Here is a 20,821-nt window from a genome sequence, read left to right as displayed (position 1 = left end):
ATTGTACTCTATGCTACTTTCTCCCCACCCCCACCCTCCTCTAGCTTAGCTCTCCACGCTTCAGGCTCTCTGCCTTTATTCCTGATGCAGGGCTTTTGCCCGAAACATCGATTTCGCTGCTCCTTGGATGCTGCCTGAACTGCTGTGCTCTTCCAGCACCACTAATCCAGAATCTGGTTTCCAGCATCTGCAGTCATTGTTTTTACCTCTCTATTTTTCTACTGTTCAGAGATGCTTTTGGAGCAGGTGGGGCTTGAACCTTGGCACCTGCTCTGCAGCAGAGGTGTTGACAAGCTTGATTAGCCTGCCCAAAGATTATTTTATTATAAATCATTAATGAAATGTTTATATATTTCTAACATCCAGCAAGCTCTGAAGAATGTAGACAGGTTTGTGGTGAATTCTGCTTAGGTCATGCCAATTTATGGAAATGAGATGTGTCAGCTTCTCAAAGGCTATTGTTCAAGTCGGCAAGGTCATGGATGTGGAAATAGATTGCCTTTGTTCAGATGAAACAGACATATGGAAATCATTTATCTGCTTTAATCTTGAAAACATCTACATTTTACTTTGAATGTATCAAAACAAAACATTTCATTTTGAATATGGCAGGAACTAGACTGTACAGTCCTGCAGATTTCACTATTTTACAACATGGTGTGGTAACATAGGGCTTTACAAAATAATTTCCTGTCAAGCTTTGTCACGATACAAATGAGAAGTTGAGAATTGAAGTATTTCTGTCGGAGCAAAACACAGCAGTTGTGTCCATTGGAAGCCAAAGTTAACACAGCACGAATACAGTCAACACTGCAGGAAGAGCCATAAATATATTAAAGCAGATCTTTTTCTAAAAACATTCCAGGAGATCCACAGCAAGGAGCCATTGTGGAAGGTTGAAATCAAAAAGTTATATGAATTTAGTATCTCCAGAAAAAATTTGACAATTTAACTAAGCCTAATGCTACACAAAGACAGTGGGGCAATTTGAAATGTTAAAATGTTACATAGGCAACAGTTATACCTGTTGCTGTAGATGAAAACCATTTTTAAGTAGTTAATAGATGCCAAAGGTTGAGATGATAATGTACATCAACTGATGCATCTGACAAAAATTACAAATATTGTTATGAAGATGTTTCATATTTACACTTTCTTCAGACTTTGAAGGACTGTGGAAAACTTGATTTCTTTCAAGTTGCACAGAAATAGCTGGAGTTATTTGAAAGATCTGTTGCGATGGTGGCTCAGAGGTTCGCACTTCTGCCTCACAGTGCCAGGGGCTTCACTTCAATTTCATCCTCTGGTGACCGTGCAAACTGTATACAGACATTCTCCTAGTGTTCACGCAGCTTTTCTCCAGGTGTGCCAGTTTCTTCCCATAGTCCAGGTTAGGTGGATTGGTCATCCTAAATTGGCCATATAGTGTCCTGAGATGTGCAGGCTAGGTGGACTAGCCATGGGAATTACAGGGGTGGGAGGTGGGGTCTGGGTGTGATGCTCTTCAGAGGATGGATGAGCTGAATGGCCTGCTCCCACACTGTAGGGATTGTATGACATTAGAATTATTTTAAATAGACTTCCGAGAAATCACATGACTGATGATAACTGCTTGCTTTGCTGTTGAACATGACTGGCTTGGACAGGTGCCTGTTTTCTGTGCTCTTCAGTTGAGGTAAAGGAAGTCTGCAAAGAAGACCTTCTAACCTGTCCTCTCCCTTTTCCGAAAAGGAAATCTTCCCTTTGAGTTCAAGGTGAAATCTATTTGTCATTCCCAAAGAGTGATTGGAGGAACTTCTTATTCTGCTTTCTGGGCAAGTTGGGTCTGCCAAGACTGCAGTGACAACCGAGCTTGATTTGTGACTTGATCACATGCCAGAATGTGTGAGGAACACACTTCAAAACATTCTATGCTTTCTCAGTTTGCCTTCAACAACAACCCATTGGTCAAAGTGTTATTTCAGAAGACCAAACTGAATTTTTTTTTTTCCTCTTTTCCTGGAGAGGGCTCACAATGTTTAGGAATATTTTGAAGAATAAGCAATTGTATTTCTGTATAAATGACTTTGTTACATGAACCAATTATTGCAACTTTATTAAACAAGTTTTGCTTTCACAACAAATCCATAATTGTGTTTATTAAGAAACCTGCTTGACAGATCCTTTTGTTTAAGTACGACTTTCAATTTAAATCCTGATAAATAGTTAACATATTTAATTCACCATCTCAGCAACTGGAAAAACTATTTTTATCTTAGATGTGACTGGTGGAGTTGTGGGACGAGAGCAAAAATATGTTCTTTCTATCCCAGTCTTAACTGGATCCAATCTCTCATAAATAACCATGTCCTGGTATTTTAGGATTAAAAGTTCATTATTGACAACAAGAAACTGGTTGTTGGTGTTTCATACCGATAAAATTGGTATCAACAATACAGGAATTTATAATCACCAAATCACCTACCAACTCTATGCCCTTTCTTGCACCTAATAATGAAGTGTTTAATATTTATAGAGTCATACAGTATGGAAACAGATCCGAGAGTCCAACTGGTCCATGTCAACCATGTTCCCAAACTAAACTAGTCCCACCTGGCAACAGTGGATTTGGTCCTCCTGGGAGCAAATAAGACCATAAGACATAGGAGTGGAAGCAACGCCATTCAGCCCATTGAATCCACTCCATCATTTAATCATGGCTGATGGGCATTTCAACTCCACTTACCCGCACTCTCCCCATAGCCCTTAATTCCTTGCGAGATCAAGAATTTATCAATCTCTGCCTTGAAGACATTTAACGTCCCAGCCTCCACTGCGCTCCATGGCAATGAGTTCCACAGGCCCACCACTCTCTGGCTTAAGAAATGTCTCCTCATTTCTGTTCTAAGTTGACCCCCTCTAATTTTAAGGCTGTGCCCACAGGTCCTAGTCTCCCTGACTAACGGAAACAACTTCCCAGCATCCACCCTAAGCCATGGATTATCTTGTAAGTTTATATTAGATCTCCCCTCAACCTTCTAAACTCAAATGAATACAATCCCAGGACCCTCAGCCATTTATCGTATGTTAGGCCTACCATTCCAGGGATCATCCGTGTGGATCTCCGCTAGACACGCTCCAGTGCCAGTGTGTCCTTCCTGAGGTGTGGGGCCTAAAACTGGACAAAGTATTCTAAATGGGGCCAACTAGAGCTTTATAAAGTCTCAGAAGCATGTCACTACCTTTATATTCAACCCTCGAGATAAATGACAACATTACATTTGCTTTCTTAATCACGGATTCAACCTGCAAATTCGTCTTTGGAGGATCCTGGGACTAGCACTCCCAGATCCCTTTGTACTTTGGCTTTATGAATTTTCTCACCGTTTAGAAAATAGTCCATGTCTGTATTCTTTTTACCAAAGTGCAAGACCTCACATTTGCTCATGTTGAACTTCTTCAGCCATTTCCTGGACCACTCTCCTAAACTGTCTAAATCTTTCTGCAGCCTCCCCACCTCCTCAGTACTATCTGCCTGTCCGCCGAACTTCATATCATCGGCAAACTTCGCCAGAATGCCCCCAGACCCTTCCTCCAGATCATTAATATGTGAAGTGAATAGCTGCAGGCCCAACACTGAACCCTGCAGGACACCACTTGTCACCGGCTGCCATTCCAAAAAAGAATCCTTTATCCCAACTCTCTGCCTTTTGTCAGAGTGCCAATCCCCAATCCAAGTCAGTAGCTCACCTCGAACACCATGGGCCCTCACCTTACTCAGCAGCCTCCCGTGAGCCATCTTGCCAAAGGCCTTTTAGAAATCTAGATAGATAGCATCCACTGGGTTTCCCTGGTCTAACCTACTTGTTTCCTCTTCAAAAGAATTCTTACTAAATCCATGCTGACTTGTTCTAATCAGCCCCTGTACTTCCAGGGATTTAGAAATCTCATCCTTAATGATGGATTTTAGAATTTTACCAACAACCAAGGTTAGGCTAATCGGCCGATAATTTTTCCATCTTTTGTCTTTATCCTTTCTTGAACAAGACAGTCATAACAGCAATTTTCCAATCATCTGAGATTTTCCCTGACTCCAGTGATTTTTTAAAGATCACAGTCAGCGCACCTCCGTTATTTCCTCAGCCACCTCTCTCAAACTTTAGGATGTATCCCATCGGGGCCAAAAGATTTATCAAATTTTAGACCTTTTAGCTTTTCTAGCACATGCATCAGATGAGGAAGAGGTGGAAAAATATACACCCTGCCTCCTGTAAAAATGCTAACCCTTATTCCTAATTCCTCCGCCTCCACCGCATCTGCTCCAAGGAGGACCAGTTCCACCACAGAACATCCCAGATGGCCTCCTTCTTCAAAGACCGCAATTTCTCCTCCCACGTGGTCAACGATGCCCTCCAGTGCATCTCCTCCACTTCCCGCATCTCCACCTTGAACCCCACCCCTCCAGTCATGACAAGGACAGAACCTCCGGTCCTCACATTCCACCCCACCAACCTTTGGATATGGTATATCATCCTCCACCATTTCCACCACCTACAAACAGACCCCATTATGAGAGATTTATTTCCCTCCCCACCCTTATCTGCATTTCGGAGAGATCATTCCCTCCAGGACTCTCTTGTCAAGTCCATGACCCTTCCTCCCCTCCTGGCATCTTCCCCTGCCATCACAAGAAGTGCAAAACTTGCACCCACACCTCCTGCCTCACCTCCGTCCAAGGCCCCAAAGCATCTTGCCACGTCCATCAGAAATTTACTTGTACTTCCACACACATCATCTACTGCATCCATTCCACCCGATGTGATCTCCCCTTTATTGGGGAGACAGGACGCCAACTTGCGGATCATTTCAGAGAACATCTCAGGGACACCCACACCAACCAACCCCACCACTCTGTGACTGAACGCTTTAATCTCCTCTCCCACTCCCCAAGAACATGCAGGCCTCCTCCACTGCCAAACCATAACCACCTGCCACCTGGAGGAAGAACACCTCATTTTCCGCCTTGGATCCCTCCAAACAGACGGGATCAACGTGGATTTCACCAGTTTCCCATTTTCCCTCCCACCACCTTATCCCAGCCCCAACCTTCCAACTCAGCATCACCCTCTTGAAAGGGCCGATCTATCCATCTTCCTTCCCACTTATCTGCTCCACCCACCTATCACTTTCAGCCCCATCTTCATCTACCTATTGCATTCCCAGCTACCTTCCCCCCTTCCACACCCCTCTCCCATTTATCTCTCAGCCTGTTGGCCCACAAGTCTCATTACTGATGAAGGGCTTATGTCTGAAACGTCAATTCTCCTAGTCCTCGGATGCTGCCTGGCTTGCTGTGCTTCTTCAGCACCACACTCTTCGACTCAAACTACACTGTGTAAAACAAATTGCCCTTCATGTCCTTTTTAAAAATCATTCTCCTCTCACCTAAAAAATATGCACCCATCTTTTGAACTTACCCACCTTAGGGAAAAGACCTTTGCCATTCACCTTATCTATACCCCTCATAACTCTATAAACCTCTGTAAAGTCACCTCTCAACCTCCTACACACCAATCAAAAGAGTCACAGCCTATTTAGCCTCTCCCTATAACCCAATCCCAAGCAACATTCTTGTAAATCTCTTCTGAACCCTCTCCAGTTTAATAATATCCTTCCAATAACAAGATGGCCAGAACTACACCCAGTACTCCAGAAGACACCTCAACAATGTTCTGTACAACCTCAACAAGACGTCCCAATTCCAATATTCAAAGGTCTGAGCAATGAAAGCAAGCATGCCAAATGCCTTCTTAACCACCCTGTCTACTTCTAAGATACTTAACATACAGATAGCAATTCAGAGTTCACACTCATGTAGCATTGCTACCCTACTCACCATTGATCAATTCTGATTTGCACAAAGTTGTGAACATAAGTCACATAACTCAGTTTAATTTTAACATCAGCAAGTTTGCCCAAATGGATGGCATTGCTACATAATTCCCTGCGAGGCCCATCTTTGTTGGTTTCCATGAAAACCATGTTTTTCATGAAATGACACCTAATGTCCAAACTCTTTCCATATTTCGAATCCATTGTTGATTGCTATATCTGAATCTGCAGTTTCATGCAAAATTTTCTGCATGTCTTCACAGACCCCATTCTGCTTGCAAATTAACCTTTGAAATTGAGCAGTCAAATTAGCACCGTTTCCTCAATGTTCCTGTTGAGATATCAGATGCTGGTACACAACTCTGTCTATTGCAAACCCGGCCTCACTGATCAGTATACACACTGGGATTCCTACATTCCATGTACTGTCAGGTCAGCCTTGTCAGCAACATTGTAAATCGAGGCCCAAGCCATTTGTACACCATGCAAGTTTGATGTTGATTCAGGGCACATAAAGCAATCCTGTGGGAGAATGGCTCCCCTTCAGTTCTGAAAGATCTCCATTCCCTCTCAGATTCCGCTGAAAAGGCAAAGTATCTCAAGAGCTTCGGCAATAGGTGAAGCTTGCTGATCCACACTGCCCTCTATAGTAGTAACATGAGTGCTGTTCAACAGTAACAGCATGTTGTGATCAAGCCATAAAGACATTCTGCCTGTCACATAAATGAGTAACGTAACACACACACACACCACCCTCAGCTGACCACTTCAATCCCCATTCCATTTATTTCTCAGCCCCTTTGAGCCACCCCACATTCCTGATGAAGAGCTTATGCCTGAAACGTTGACTTTCCTGCTCCTTGGATGCTGCCTGACCAGCTGTGTTTTTCCAGTGCCACACTTGTTGATACTGATCTCCAGCATCTCCAGTCCTCACTTTCTTCAAGTGGTTGTTTAATCTGAGGGTCATCACACCTCAGACAAGGGGAAAAGTTGAGAAGAAGGGTCCTTCATGATAAGCTCAGCCGGTGCAGCAATTAAACCCACACTGTTGAGATCACTCTGCACAGCAAGCCAACTGGCCAGCTAAATGAGCTAACTTAACCCCCTTCAAAATTAACTACCGAATAATACAAGCATGGTGTGTTTTAAGTCACAGTTTATAAGAAACCACCTCCAAAATAAAATGAACCTCTTCAGTTATTTTCCAGAACAATTTCTTTATTCCCTCTTACATTTATTTGATACTTTGCAAAATAAAGTTCTCTCACCAATACCGTGACACTAAGTTAATCCCTGAAGGAGTATTAAGCAAAGGCTTTTATAGTAGCTTAATCATAATTCCAATAAAGATGCTTCATTAATAATAGTTTCATTCTTTAAAAATGGACAAATGATGATGTCAGGACAGCTTCCATTGAACACTATGTGCAACTCAAGGTTCCTCCCAAAATAGTTAAAAGCAATGTCTATGGCCACCACAACAAGATAGCACAAAATAGTTCATTCTTTTTCGTGAAGTATCAGATGTCATGATTACAGAACACAGGTTAGACTTATTACTGAAAGCTCAATGCTGCCACCTTGCCACAAACCAGCCTGCAAAGTGCCATTTCATCACGTCACTGCCAACATATTTGTAACATTTGGTTGGATTAAACAAATGATCTGGTTCCAGATGAAGTAACTAGCCCAAACACATTTGAGGTTTACATTTAATGCAAATTCTGGTGTGAAAATGCTGAATAAAACTCATTGCAACACATTTTAACCCATACATTTATACATTTTACTACCCAAGTTTATCCAAGAATTAGTTCATTTTACCATACAATACTGACTAAATAAAACTGGAATTTTAAAAAAACTGCCAAAATATGGGCTAGCCTCTGTTAATTCTCAAACCAAATGCCTCTTCCTTCTCCAATATCAAAAATTGTTAAAGAAGGTTTTCAATCAGATTAATCTGCTTGTTCTGTGGCTCCAACCACTATTTGCTCTTCAAAGGAGGAACAAGACAGTTTTTTTCTGGATATAGAAAATTACAAAATGATATTGTGCTATATTTACATTACAACTCAAGGACAGGTACTTTTTTTTTTCTTTCTACATGCTTACTAACTCTGGAACAAACCAAAATGACATTCCCTCTGCCAGGATATATTCCACATCTCTCTTTAAACAAAAAACAAATTCAGACCTGAGAAATTTATGACAACTTTTTGACATCATTTACCACTGCTTAAAATAAGGCGGCTGAACACAGCCCAGATGAGTTATCCTATCAGGTGAGAACACCATGTTGAGAATGAATTAACGTATATGGTATGAATTAAGCAAAGCAAGTGTTCAGCTCCTTGTGTCTGAACAAGTCAACATATTCTGTCAAGGCTACAATGCACTAATGCACACTGCACTCCTACCAAACTTCATCTTTTAATAGAGGAACAAGAAGGAACAGTAAATTTCTGCTTTACGCTGTGAACCAATAAAGATTGAAGAGCAGATAAATAATTATTTAGCAATGAGAGAATCCAAGATATCAGACAGCCCCAGTAATTAAAGAAAAAGGGCAGAGTTTTTACAGCCCTTGAACAACAGTACATTGGTGAGAAAGATAGAAGAATGACATAATGGGGAGTGAAAAGCTTCCCACTTTCCAGCAAAAAGCGGGAAACACGGAGACAAGATTCTCACTAAATAACAGCAAGAGACCTGAATGCACGCATTAACATTGTATTATGATACCATGTCACTTCATTGATATGCAGTTTCCCAATTCTCCCACCCACTGGATATACTTTTAATATCTACAATTCCTGAAACTTCAACTTGCCACTTGCTCCTCCAGACTTCCATCAGTCACCAACTGGGCATGCTCGATAAGCAGCAAGCTACACACACCCACATCAAGCAGGACCAGTCAGTAGAACGATGAACCAATGATCCGCTGTCCAATATGTCTGTGGCAAATAAAACAAACCATTTAGGGCACCTGGAAACCCTTGTGGTGATGGTGCAAGTCCTAGGAATCCTGGGAGTTCCTGGCAGTGGCCAGTATTTCCACCTGTAGCAAGTGGGACAATTAGGGCACTTTCAGAACATGATTCGGGTGGTGTGTTTGGGAAGACAGCGCAAAAATACACTGGGGTTCAGTTTCTATAAAACACATAATTGACAAGTTGCCAATTTTTGGTAAAATTCAGCATAAGATCTCTACATAGCTTAAGAATACATGTGCAAACAGAGAAAAGACTAGCGTGGCTGCAGTTATAAGACACAGTCAATGAAATCAATCAGAATGGGATCTCAGTTTCTCATATATAATCCAAACCTTTGCCCTGAAACAAGGGTTAAAACTAGGCATGACAGATTTCAAAAGTAGCCTCAAATGATACGCAAGGGTATTAAGAGAAACAATTTTATACTGTGACAGGAGACCAAAGATTTCATGGCGTCTCGCAACAGTTTGCTGATAGATTAATTGCATTTCTGTGGTTTACAATAAATGTCAACAAAAGAACGAATATAGACTGGCTTGTTTGGGAACATAGATGGACACCGACAAGTTTTGAAATGCCAGCCAATCAAACAGTGAGTAATTGTGAATAGGTTGTAGGGGCCTATAATGAAATCAGAACAGGGACTGTGGTCAAATTTAATAAAAAGAAAATGTGTGATCAAATGAATTTTATGGTATAGGTGATGATTATTATGGAATCATATACCCAATTACAAGATGATTGCTGGTGAATGGGCAGGCTAGTAAGTTTGCAGACAATACAAAGATCAAAATCACACAATACCAGGTTATATAGTCCAACAGGTTTAATTGGAAGCCCCAGTTGACGAACCACCTGATGAAGGGACAGCGCTCCGAAAGCTAGGGCTTCCAGTTAAACCTGTTGGACTATAACCTGGTGTTATGCGATTTTTAACTTTGTACACCCCAGTCCAACACTGGCATCTCCAAATCATGAATACAAAGATCATTGGAGTTGTGGTTGGCGTAGAAGGTTTCAAAGGATACAGCAGGATATAGATCAGTTGCAGATATGGGCAGAGAAGTGGCAAATGGAACTTATTCTGGGTAAGGTAAGTGTGAGGTGCTGCATTTTGGGAGATCAAATGTTAAGGAAAAGTATTCAGTTAATGGCAGCACTATGAACAGCATGATGTACAGAAGGATCTTGGAGTGCAAGTCATAGATCCCTCAGGGTCGCATTATATATCTGAATTGTCTTTCGGATATATTGTGCGAACTGGGCAGATGTATCTTTATGGTCAGGAGCTTGAGTCATAATCATAATAATTTCCTGCAGTTTCCAGAGGGCATAGACATCTTGGGCAAGCTGGGGATTTGGTAATTGGCATATAGGATATTATTTGGAAAGGAGAGCATGATTGTCAGGGTGAAAAAGGATTCTCCCCCTTTCATGGTATCCTGGACAGTGTGTCCTGGAAAGTTTCTTATGGGACAAAGAAGTTTCAGCGTGTTTTTCTTTTAGATGTCGTTCATGAACCCTTTTACCGATAGTGGACCGTTCATCGGGATCATAAGGGAGATGCTCAATGCGGGAGTGGAGGGATCAGCAGATAAAGGTTGTGTCTCCATAGGTAGAAGGGGGTAAAGAGCCTGAACATCATGGCCATCAGCATCATCAATTTCATCAAAAAAGGTTGGGATCCCACGTAGACACTAAGTCATTTTTATAGAGCTGTAGCTTCGACCTTTCCCATTTATCTTTTGCAGTCTTAGTGTCTTTGCGTTGTTTTTCTCTTTCCCCTTTTAGCCTCCCGCCTATCCATTCGTACTCAGCTTTTAAAGTCTCCCAACTCTTGGGAAATCCATCTGCTGTACATACTTCTATCCCTCTGTCACATGCATTACTTCTCCAACTAGCTAATAAAGTATCCCTCCATTTACAATCAGCTTGTTCTTTTCAATCTTTAATTAAAGATTTCCACTTTTGATCACAATTTTTCTTCCAAATTAGGTTCATAGCCTGTTCACAAGACCCACATCTCAAATCCTGCCCATGGGCCACATTTTGTTACCTAATTGTTGATTAAGTGCAGCAATTAACTGTCATACAAAATCTTTCTAATCAGACATTTCTTTACACATGGTCTTAAGGGGTGTCCCTTTTCCTGCCGTACTCAGCTCCCTTCGACTAAGAAGGGGGTGCTTCCCAACTATTTTCCACTCATTGAGGTTAGGCAGTTGTTGTGACCCTTCACTGAGAACTGAGACAGCGAAAGCCTATTAGAATGAGAACAGCTGTTCCAACACAGTCAGAGCTCCTGAGTGACCATTGCTAACTCAGTGGAGAAGTAGGCAGCTGATGAGTCTTGTAAGTGGTAAATTTTATTATCTAATCAGTAGAAGTATGGTAGGGCAACTCTGGACTTTGAAGTGCACATTAGAAAATCCAAAATGCTTCAACTTTAACAGTGAAAGCTCCAGGTTTCAAGAGAAAGTAATAACAAGTGTAACTGTGGCGCTTCAATAATATTGACGATTCTGTGGATAGCATGGTAACAGGCAGAAGTAGTCTCAGCACCAAATCACAAAATAAGGTGAACGAAATAGCCAGCACTGCCTTGTCTTCAATGGTTTTCTACTTACAAACTAAGTACATAAGCTTCTGTGTCTGTGTCGAGAATATTAGCACAACCCTAGAAATTATACTAATTCATCATGAAAGGATAAGGCTTAAAGAGTTTCCCCAAAAATATTAATCCAATCAAAATATCTCACTATCAAAATCCAAGATGGCGGCGACCCAGTAGGTCTGAGTCTGCTGAGCTCTGCCCAATATCCAAGCAAAATGGGGTACCCACCCTCACCTCATTTGCTAAATTATTTAAAAACAGTTTTTTTTTTCCCCATCAGCTTTGGTCATTCTGCAAACTTTAGCAGTTTGATGCTTTTTAAAATGACCAAAGGCAAAGGTTCACGAAGTTCGCAACAGCCAGAAAACCGATGTCGTCGGAAAAATATTCGGTTGCTGGGCCTTCCCAAATGGGAGGAGGAAGACCAGTCTGTTGATTTCTTGGAGCAATGGCTCCCAAAGCTTTTGAAACTGGAGTCGGAGCTGGGCCGGGTACGGGTTGAGCGGGCCCACCTGGTTGCTGTGCGCAGGCCCGAGTCAGACCAGTGCCCCCGCCCGGTCATAGTTCGAGTTCGACTTCAACACTACAGGGAAAAACAAATGCTGCTGGAGGCCTCCAGCGTTTTGGGGAAGGATCCCCATGCCGTGATATACAAGGGTTCCAAAATAATGTTGTTCCAGCATCCTCTCTGGTTGTGGATCGCAAGAGGAAGGCATTTGATGAACGAAGAAGCATCGGAGGGATTATTCTTTTGTTGGATTCTTATCTATCACTTGGGCGGTTTATTTGATTATTGGGGGATGTTTCTGAGGTTTTTTTTTGTTGCTTAATACTTCCTGGGATTGTAATTTTGTAATTTTACATATTTTTATCTTATGTTGTTTTGCTAAATGTATCTAGATAATAATGTTGGGGGGATGGGTTGGTGGCCCACTTTTAACTCCTGTTTTATAAGATATTGGCATTTATTTACTCTACTTTGTAATGTCTGGGCTGAGGGCATGGCTCTAGCTGGGAGATGTTATGGAGGAATTATTGGAAGGTAACAGTGCCTCCTGTGAACAAGGGGGAAAGTCTCCTTTTAAATGTGTTTCATGGTTTTTTTTAGGAGTAGTTCTCAGCTGTTTTGATTTAGTTGCTTTAAAGGGTGTTCTTACATGTGAATTGTTTATGGCTTTTACTCAATGTCTTTTGGGTGGGATTCTTGGGTGGGACCCCTGGGGGGTCTCGGGCTTGTTTGAGCGATCATGACTAGTCATTTGTTCAGGTGGTGCACCTGGAATGTTAAGGGGAGCCACTCAGCAATCAAAAGGAAAAATATACTATCAAGTCTTAAAAAAAGGGGTTGATGTTGCCCTTCGACAGGAGACACATCTACTTGATAAGGAACATTCGAAGCTGCAACAGGGTGGATTTGGCCAGGTGTTCTTTTAATCTTTCAGCTCAAAAAGTAGGGGAGTGGCCATTCTTATTCGGAAGAATCTTCCCTTCCAAATGCTAAGCCAGATAAAAAATGAGTCTGGACGGTATATATTAATTAAAGCCCTAATATATGGAGAGGAATATGGGATTTTAATTTTTATTGCCGCCGCAGCACACCCTTTTAAAGCATTCTCCAAGTTGATGGCTCTCGGGGTGCGCCACCCAATTATAGGAGATTTTAATTGTATCATTGACCTAGAGGTGGACAGGATACCTAGGAGCTCCGCGGGCATATCTTTGAGATCTAAGCAGTTGGCTGATCTGAATAGGGAGTTGGGGCTTGTAGATATGTGGAGGTGTCTTCATCCTGAGGGTAGAGACTTTACTTTTTATTTAAATCCACACAAGTGCCATACCAGAATCCATATGGTTTTTGTCTCTTCGACCTTTTTGAACTCGATATTGTTTTGTAAAATAGGTAATAACTATTTCCGACCACACCGCAGTATATATGGAGGTTAAGACGAGTGATGACGAGATAGGTTCCCACCATTGGCATATGGACCCTTTCCTATTGAAGGATAGCAAGTTCATAAAATATTTCTTGCAGCAATTTAAAACCTTCTAGGATATCAACTCAGGCATGGCCAGTAACCCATCGATGATGTGGGAGACTGCAAAGGCACACGCGCGAGGGTTGATTTTTTCATATTCTGCGACGCGGAAAAGACAAAAGGGAGAACAACAGAGTCTGCTTGAGGCTCGCCTAAAGGTGGCTGTGACAGCATATGGTGAAAGGCCCTCCATTTCTAAACTACAGCAGATCACAGCCCTCAGGGCAACTTTGAATACCGCACTTACTCAAACAGCAAAGAGGGAGATATTATTTGCGAAGTGGAGATGATTTGAATACAGTGACGAGCCTGGCAGGCACCTAGCATACCTTGCCAGAAAGAAAAAGGCTCCCAATCCATTAAGTCTATTAGAGAGAGTGCTGGTACCCTGACTTGTAATCGTAAAAAGATCAATACAGCTTTTAGAAAGTTCTATTTCGAATTGTATAAGTCGCAGGACTGTGAGGATAGAACAAGGAAGATGGAGTCTTTTTTTTAAAAATCTGGCCCGCCCCAGCCTAACCTCTGAGCAGGTGTCGTCCTTGAATGCCCCCCTGGCAACCCAGGAAGTACAGGAGGCGGCGAGGCAGCTCCAGAGCGGTAAAGTGCCCGGACCAGATGGATTCCAGGCTGAGTTCTATAAAGAATTTATAGGGGAATTGGTCGGGCCACTTATGAATATATATAATTATTCACACAGTCAGGGCTGCCTCCCGCCTTCTCTGAGAGAAGCAAATATTTCTCTCATTCTTAAGAAAGAAAAGGCCCCACATGACCGTTCTTTGTACAGACCCATATCCTTGTTGAATGTGGATTTTAAAATTCTCTCAAAAATGTTGGCATTAAGACTGGAGAGGATTCTACCATTCATTATAAAAGAGAATCAGACGGGTTTATAAAGGATTGCAGATCAACTAATAACATTAGAAGAGTCTTAATTATGGCACAAGCCTGCCAGCAGACAGCAATACCGGGATTAGTTGTCTCCTTAGATACAGAGAAGGCATTCGATCGGGTAGAATGGCTATATCTCTTTTATAGAAGAAAGTGAGGTCTGCAGATGCTGGAGATCAGAGCTGAAAATGTGTTGCTGGAAAAGCGCAGCAGGTCAGGCAGCATCCAGGGAACAGGAGAATCGACGTTTCGGGCATAAGCCCTTCTTCAGGAATGAGGAAAGTTTGCCCAGCAGGCTAAGATAAAAGGTAGGGAGGAGGGACTTGGGGGAGGGGCGTTGGAAATGTGATAGGTGGAAAGAGGTCAAGGTGAGGTGAGGACCAGTGGGGTTCTGTCCTGGTGAGGACCAGTGGGGTTCTGTCCTGGTGAGGACCAGTGGGGTTCTGTCCTGGTGAGGACCAGTGGGGTTCTGTCCTGGTGAGGACCAGTGGGGTTCTGTCCTGGTGAGGACCAGTGGGGTTCTGTCCTGGTGAGGACCAGTGGGGTTCTGTCCTGGTGAGGACCAGTGGGGTTCTGTCCTGGTGAGGACCAGTGGGGTTCTGTCCTGGTGAGGACCAGTGGGGTTCTGTCCTGGTGAGGACCAGTGGGGTTCTGTCCTGGTGAGGACCAGTGGGGTTCTGTCCTGGTGAGGACCAGTGGGGTTCTGTCCTGGTGAGGACCAGTGGGGTTCTGTCCTGGTGAGGACCAGTGGGGTTCTGTCCTGGTGAGGACCAGTGGGGTTCTGTCCTGGTGAGGACCAGTGGGGTTCTGTCCTGGTGAGGACCAGTGGGGTTCTGTCCAGGTGAGGACCAGTGGGGTTCTGTCCTGGTGGCGGTTGGAGGGGCGGGGCTCAAGTGCAGAGGAGCGGGAAGTGGAAGAGATGCGGTGGAGGGCATCGTCGACCACATTGGGGGGAAAATTGCGGTCCTTGAAGAAGGAGGCCATCTGGGTTGTGCGTTTTTGGAACTGGTCCTCCTGGGATACATTGGAACAGTTTGGTGTTGGAGAGGTCTTTACTAAATGGGTTACAGTATTATCTAATGATCTCAAAGCAGTGATGATTACCAACGGTGTAAGTTTGGATAGCTTTAGTGTTGGCAGAGGTTGTCATCAGGGATGCCCTCTCTCACCACTATTATTTACACTAGTGATTGAGCCGCTGACAGAAGCTATACGAACTGACCCTAATATAACGGCTCCGGAGGTTGGATCGGGTAAGCACAAAATTAGTGTCTATGCGGATGACACCCTCCTTTTCATAAATGATCCATTGACATCTGTGTCCCTCTTAATTCAAGTGGTTAACTTATTTCGTATGTTCTCAAGTTACAAAATCAATTTTATGAAATTGGAGGCCATGCCACTGAGAGGTCTTACCAGCATATTCAATTTTCCGCATGGATCCCGTTTCCCCTTTCGGTGGTCACTGGGAGGTTTTTTTTACTTAGGTATTTTTATTACTCCGGCATTTGGTCAGCTATATAAAGCCAACTATGCACACTTATTAGAGAAAATAAGACAGGACCTTCAATGCTGAGAAGATCTCCCGATATCCTGGCTAGGTAGAACAGGTTTGGTTAAGATGAATATTCTACCTCGCCTTTTATACCCTATGAGAATGCTCCCCTTGATGCTGCCGAGACAGGCGCTGCATAAGCTCTATGGTTGGCTCAGCTCCTTTATTTGGAGTCATAGACGGCCCCTTATCAAATTAGAAAAGCCGCAACTTCCACAAGTAAGGGGTGGGCTGGACTTTCCGGATTTCAAGAAGTACCAATTGAGCTCTCTGTTATCTTACGTAGCTGATTGATTGTGGGTCACAAGAGACCCAGAGTGGTTAGATATTGAGGCCTCCCAAGCAAAATGTCCCCTCATTAATCTACTCTCTTTGGATAAGATGAGAGTTATTACGGATCATTGTAAAAATCCTATTGTATTAAATATAATCAAAGCCTGGAGAATAATGCGACAGGATGAGGGTAACCTGCAAAAATCCTCCCCTTATATCCCTATAGTGAAACGTTGGGATTCCAGCCAGGGCTGACTGATGCTGTATTCAAAATGTGGGAGTCCAGAGGTATCTCCTGTTTGGGAGATCTGTTCAATGGGGAGGTCATGATGTCCTTTGAACAGCTGCGTCAGAAGTTTGGGCTGCCTCGCAAGGACCTTTTTCGATGTTTTCAAATACGAGACTTCATACAAAAGAAGACCACATTGATAATTAATCCTTATAAATCGGATATGGAAAGGAGTGCGCTTTGGCCGATGGGTTCGCCCTCGCTCAATACTCTCTACCACTTGCTACATAATAAGTTATTGAAGGACATGGAACAGTTATATAAAACCACGAATCAAGAATTGGGGATGTCTGGAAAAACGCTAGGAAGACCTTTATTTGTAATAGAACTCAGGCTATTCAATTGAAGATACTTCACAGGGCTCACATGGCACCAGAGAGACTTGCAAAGTTCAAGGCAGGAGCATTTTCAATGTGTCCTAAATGCAAAATAGAAGTTGGTACCCTCACACATTGTCTGTGGACATGCCATAATATCCGCAGATACTGGGACAGCGTAGCGAATGCCTTGGCAAAGATTTTGGGTACAGAGATTGGGTTGGACCCACTGTCTCTACTTTTGGCCTCCCCTAATTTCCCCTCTCTGGATACATACGGGAGGGAATTTTTCACTATCCTTTCCTTTTGGGCGAGGAAAAGCATCTTACTGAATTGGGTATCCGAAGGTCCCCCAGGACTTTCAAATTGGCATAGGATAGTCATGGAATATATATCTTTGACTTCCTTTTGAATATGGTGCACCACAAAATGGAATTATTTTATAGAACATGGCAGCCCTTTTTGAACTACATTGACGCAGATATATTGGCCATATTGTTTAGGGCCTTTGTTTAGCCGTGGGGATGATATCTGTAAAAAAACTCACCATCAATTTACCATATATACTTGTGTATAGGTCGATCTCACGTATAAGTTGATCCCTTACCTTTGGCCAAAGCATCTGGTATTTTCTATATAGCTCATGCATAAGTAGACCCTACTATATCATTAACTTCCCATTAACCCAATTATACAAAATTGCATTCATTCATTCATACCGGTAACCTTACTGATCGCTTTGTTTGCTACATTGCGTCTCTATTCATTCATTCATAGCTCTACTTACTGCACTTGGTTTACCACAATCCGTTTTGATTCATTCATTCATTCAGACCAGTACTACGTCTATCAGTACTTATCACACTTTGTTCACTATACATCCACAAGTTAATATCGTTAAAAAGTTAATCATTTTAGTTGTGCCATTATATCTGAATAAAAGTAAGATATATTAGCTACATACCAGTATATCTTTAATTCTTTGACAAACTTGTTAATATTGTTGAGGTTCATAACATACAGAAGTAAAAGGGAGGGAAACCGAAGAATTTGGCAAGAAAGTTCAAGACGCTTACACATTCAGAAATTAATAAGTGTTTCATTTTGCCACTATGCCAGGATATGACAATGTTGAACAGTATAATTTTGCAGGATTTCAATGAATCTTTGACATGTTAAATTTTCAAACCAGTTTCTTGCTTTTGTCCAGTAATTACATTTACCGTAATTCACTGTGTTTTTCTTCTTTTCCTGGGATTAGTTGTGCAATCAAATCACCTTTTGCTAATAATACGGTATTTTGAACACAACATGAATTTCAGCCGCTCAAAACTTGTGCCGTGTATTAGTCAGCTCTCTCAATTGAAAATAGTCTCAAAAATGTGACCTATACACAAGTCCATATAGAATTTACCAAAAATAAACTTTTTTTCAAATATACCTATCACCATTAATCACTAAATAGTTAAATTGGAGCTCTTTTGTGCTTTACGTGCAATAACAAAATTGAGACACACATACTGCATAACTTTAACAATGGAATTATTTTTCAACGTCACTGTCAATTAATCTGGACTTACCATGCCAGCAGTGAGGGATGGAGCTGACTGTCCTAAGTTTTGATTTCTCATTCGTACCAAGTTGGAAGATTCTCCAGACACCTGACATATCAATAATCCACTGCTACTGGAAAGAGGCAGCAAATGTTTACCTGGTTTAGAGAATATGAAACTTAGTTCAGAAAACTACAAATCTAAGAAAGGCCTGATGTTAAATCAGAGCTGAAAATGTGTTGCTGGAAAAGCACAGCAGGTCAGGCAGCATCCAGGGAACAGGAGAATCGACGTTTCGGGCATAAGCCCTTCTTCAGGGTTCCTGAAGAAGGGCTTATGCCCGAAACGTCGATTCTCCTGTTCCCTGGATGCTGCCTGACCTGCTGCGCTTTTCCAGCAACACATTTTCAGTTCTGATGTTAAATCAGTACATTTAAATATATTGTTCATTGATAATTTTGATGCTTGTCTTATGACATAGTCTTTTAAATTGTCCTGCACACACTCACACTGGGTCGAGTTTCCTGTCTTTCCATCACAAAAGACATGTAAAAAATAGGAGATCAGGGTTAAGAATAAAAGAGCATAAGACACAGAAGGAGGAGGCCATGACTTCCCTCCTGTCCTCCTTTCCCCTCTCCCTCCTCCCCCTCAGTTCTTCGCCCCCCTCCCCTTCTTTTCTCTTAAACTATCAGGGCCCTCTTGTGGTACAGTGGTTGTGTCCCTGTGCTGGAGAGTGGTGACACTATACAACACTTTTCACTATATTTTGTACAAAACACACGTGACAATAAACAAACCAAATCAAATCAAAAATCAAATGAAAAATCATTGGGAACATCCTCCTTGTATTTATCCTGTCTAGTCCTGTGTTAAAATATAGAGCTGACTGATCCAATCTCTCTTTATAACTCAGTACTGTCATCCTAGGAATCAGGCAGGTGAAAGTGAGGACTGCAGATGCTGGAGATCAGGGTCAAGATTAGAGTGGTGCTGGAAAAGCACAGCAGGTCAGGCAGCATCTGAGGAGCCGGAAAATCAATGTTTCGGGCAAAAGGAATCAGTCTGATAAACCCTTGTTGCATTCTCTCCATCACCAGAACATCTTTCCTCAGAAAAGGAAGCCAAAACCACATACAAGACTACGGGTGTGGTCTCACCAAAGCCCTGTACAATTGCAGCAAGTCATCGCTGCTCCTGTATTCAAATCCTCTCGCTATTTGTTGATATGTGGCTCTTGAGTTCTGTATGTATTAGGTGGTTTAGTATGAAAGATGAATGGAGGAGGCAGGACAAACAAGGGGGCACGGGAAAGGCACAAGATTAGGTGAAAGCTCAATCTCATCAATGGAAGTGGCCAAAGGTCCATTTGACAATGGGAGACTTTCTAACCAGCCAGCCTTGCTATGTACTGCCAACCATCGTTGCCCCATAGGCACAAACAATGACTAATGCACACCCTCCTCCTTCCCCCAGAGACTGGAAGCTGGGGTCAATGTGCGCTTTCTAAAACTGGGGAAATGACCTACCTTACAGCTCCCAATTGGAAGATGAAAGACTGGCCTCTGAGAAGAGGGAACCAGCTAACACATTCTTGAAGGAATCCTTCCCTCCGATTATTACCTACCAAATTGTCCTGAGACAAGGGGTGATCCCTTTCTATGTGCTTTTTTAGTGTGCTTCACAATTTCAAATTGAGTTGTGTGCACAATAATGTTCTCATGTCATTGAAATGTGACACAAAGGAGGATTCTGTTTGCTTGAAGATCCGTGGTGGTTGATTTACAGCTCGACTAATTAGCAGACAAAGCCTGGACCTTGAGGGCTACAGTGCAGAGAGAGCCTGTACTCAAATGACAGCATCCAGGTACCTGGCCCATTGTTACAATGAGCTCTGGAAGGGACCTCCCTCCAAACTCAATAATTGTGCTTTGATAACAGAAGTGTGTCACTCACAATACCCAAGATTCTTGTCAGTAAACTTGTCTTCACGCTGGAACTGGTCAGCAAGTTTAAGCAGTGTCTGGGATAACTTTTCTTATAAACGAATAAAATCACTGTTGCGTAGTTCTTTTGTATCAGCTATCCCTGGTTAGCTGCTGGGCACACTGCAAATTTCGCAGTCTCTTTTTTGTTATCTTGACAATGCAAGGTCATCAGTTTGCTTATTGCTGAGGAGCAGGGCCATGATTCGGTGTTTGCTATCCAGAGAATGTTAACAGCACAGAGTTCCTGCTGACCTTTTTTTGAAAGAAAGGGGCTGCCTTGCTCCAGGTTCACAGGGAACAGCACGAGGTCCATGTCTGGAGATGATCACAGAATGCTGGCAGACATGGTTTGTCTGGTGTCCAAGCTGTGGCAGTAGGGACACATATTTGAGAAGATGATTGAAGAGAGATTTTAAAAAAGACATGAGG

The 20,821-nt window shown here is 42.5% G+C and overlaps 1 protein-coding gene across 5 annotated transcripts in view; it reads right to left on the bottom strand.

The window, feature by feature from the left end:
* Positions 1–20,821, bottom strand: part of mast2 (microtubule associated serine/threonine kinase 2) — a 411,089-nt gene that overhangs the window by 352,282 nt on the left and 37,986 nt on the right. For all 5 annotated transcript variants that reach the window (XM_043699133.1, XM_043699131.1, XM_043699132.1 and 2 more), the window contains exon 3: positions 18,432–18,562. In XM_043699133.1, coding sequence (XP_043555068.1) covers positions 18,432–18,562 — 131 coding nt within the window. The remainder of the gene's footprint in view (positions 1–18,431; positions 18,563–20,821) is intronic.

The sequence above is a fragment of the Chiloscyllium plagiosum genome, chromosome 11, assembly GCF_004010195.1.
Source record: "Chiloscyllium plagiosum isolate BGI_BamShark_2017 chromosome 11, ASM401019v2, whole genome shotgun sequence".
NCBI classification, from domain to species: Eukaryota; Metazoa; Chordata; class Chondrichthyes; order Orectolobiformes; family Hemiscylliidae; genus Chiloscyllium; species Chiloscyllium plagiosum.
This window is presented reverse-complemented; position numbering and strand designations above follow the sequence as displayed.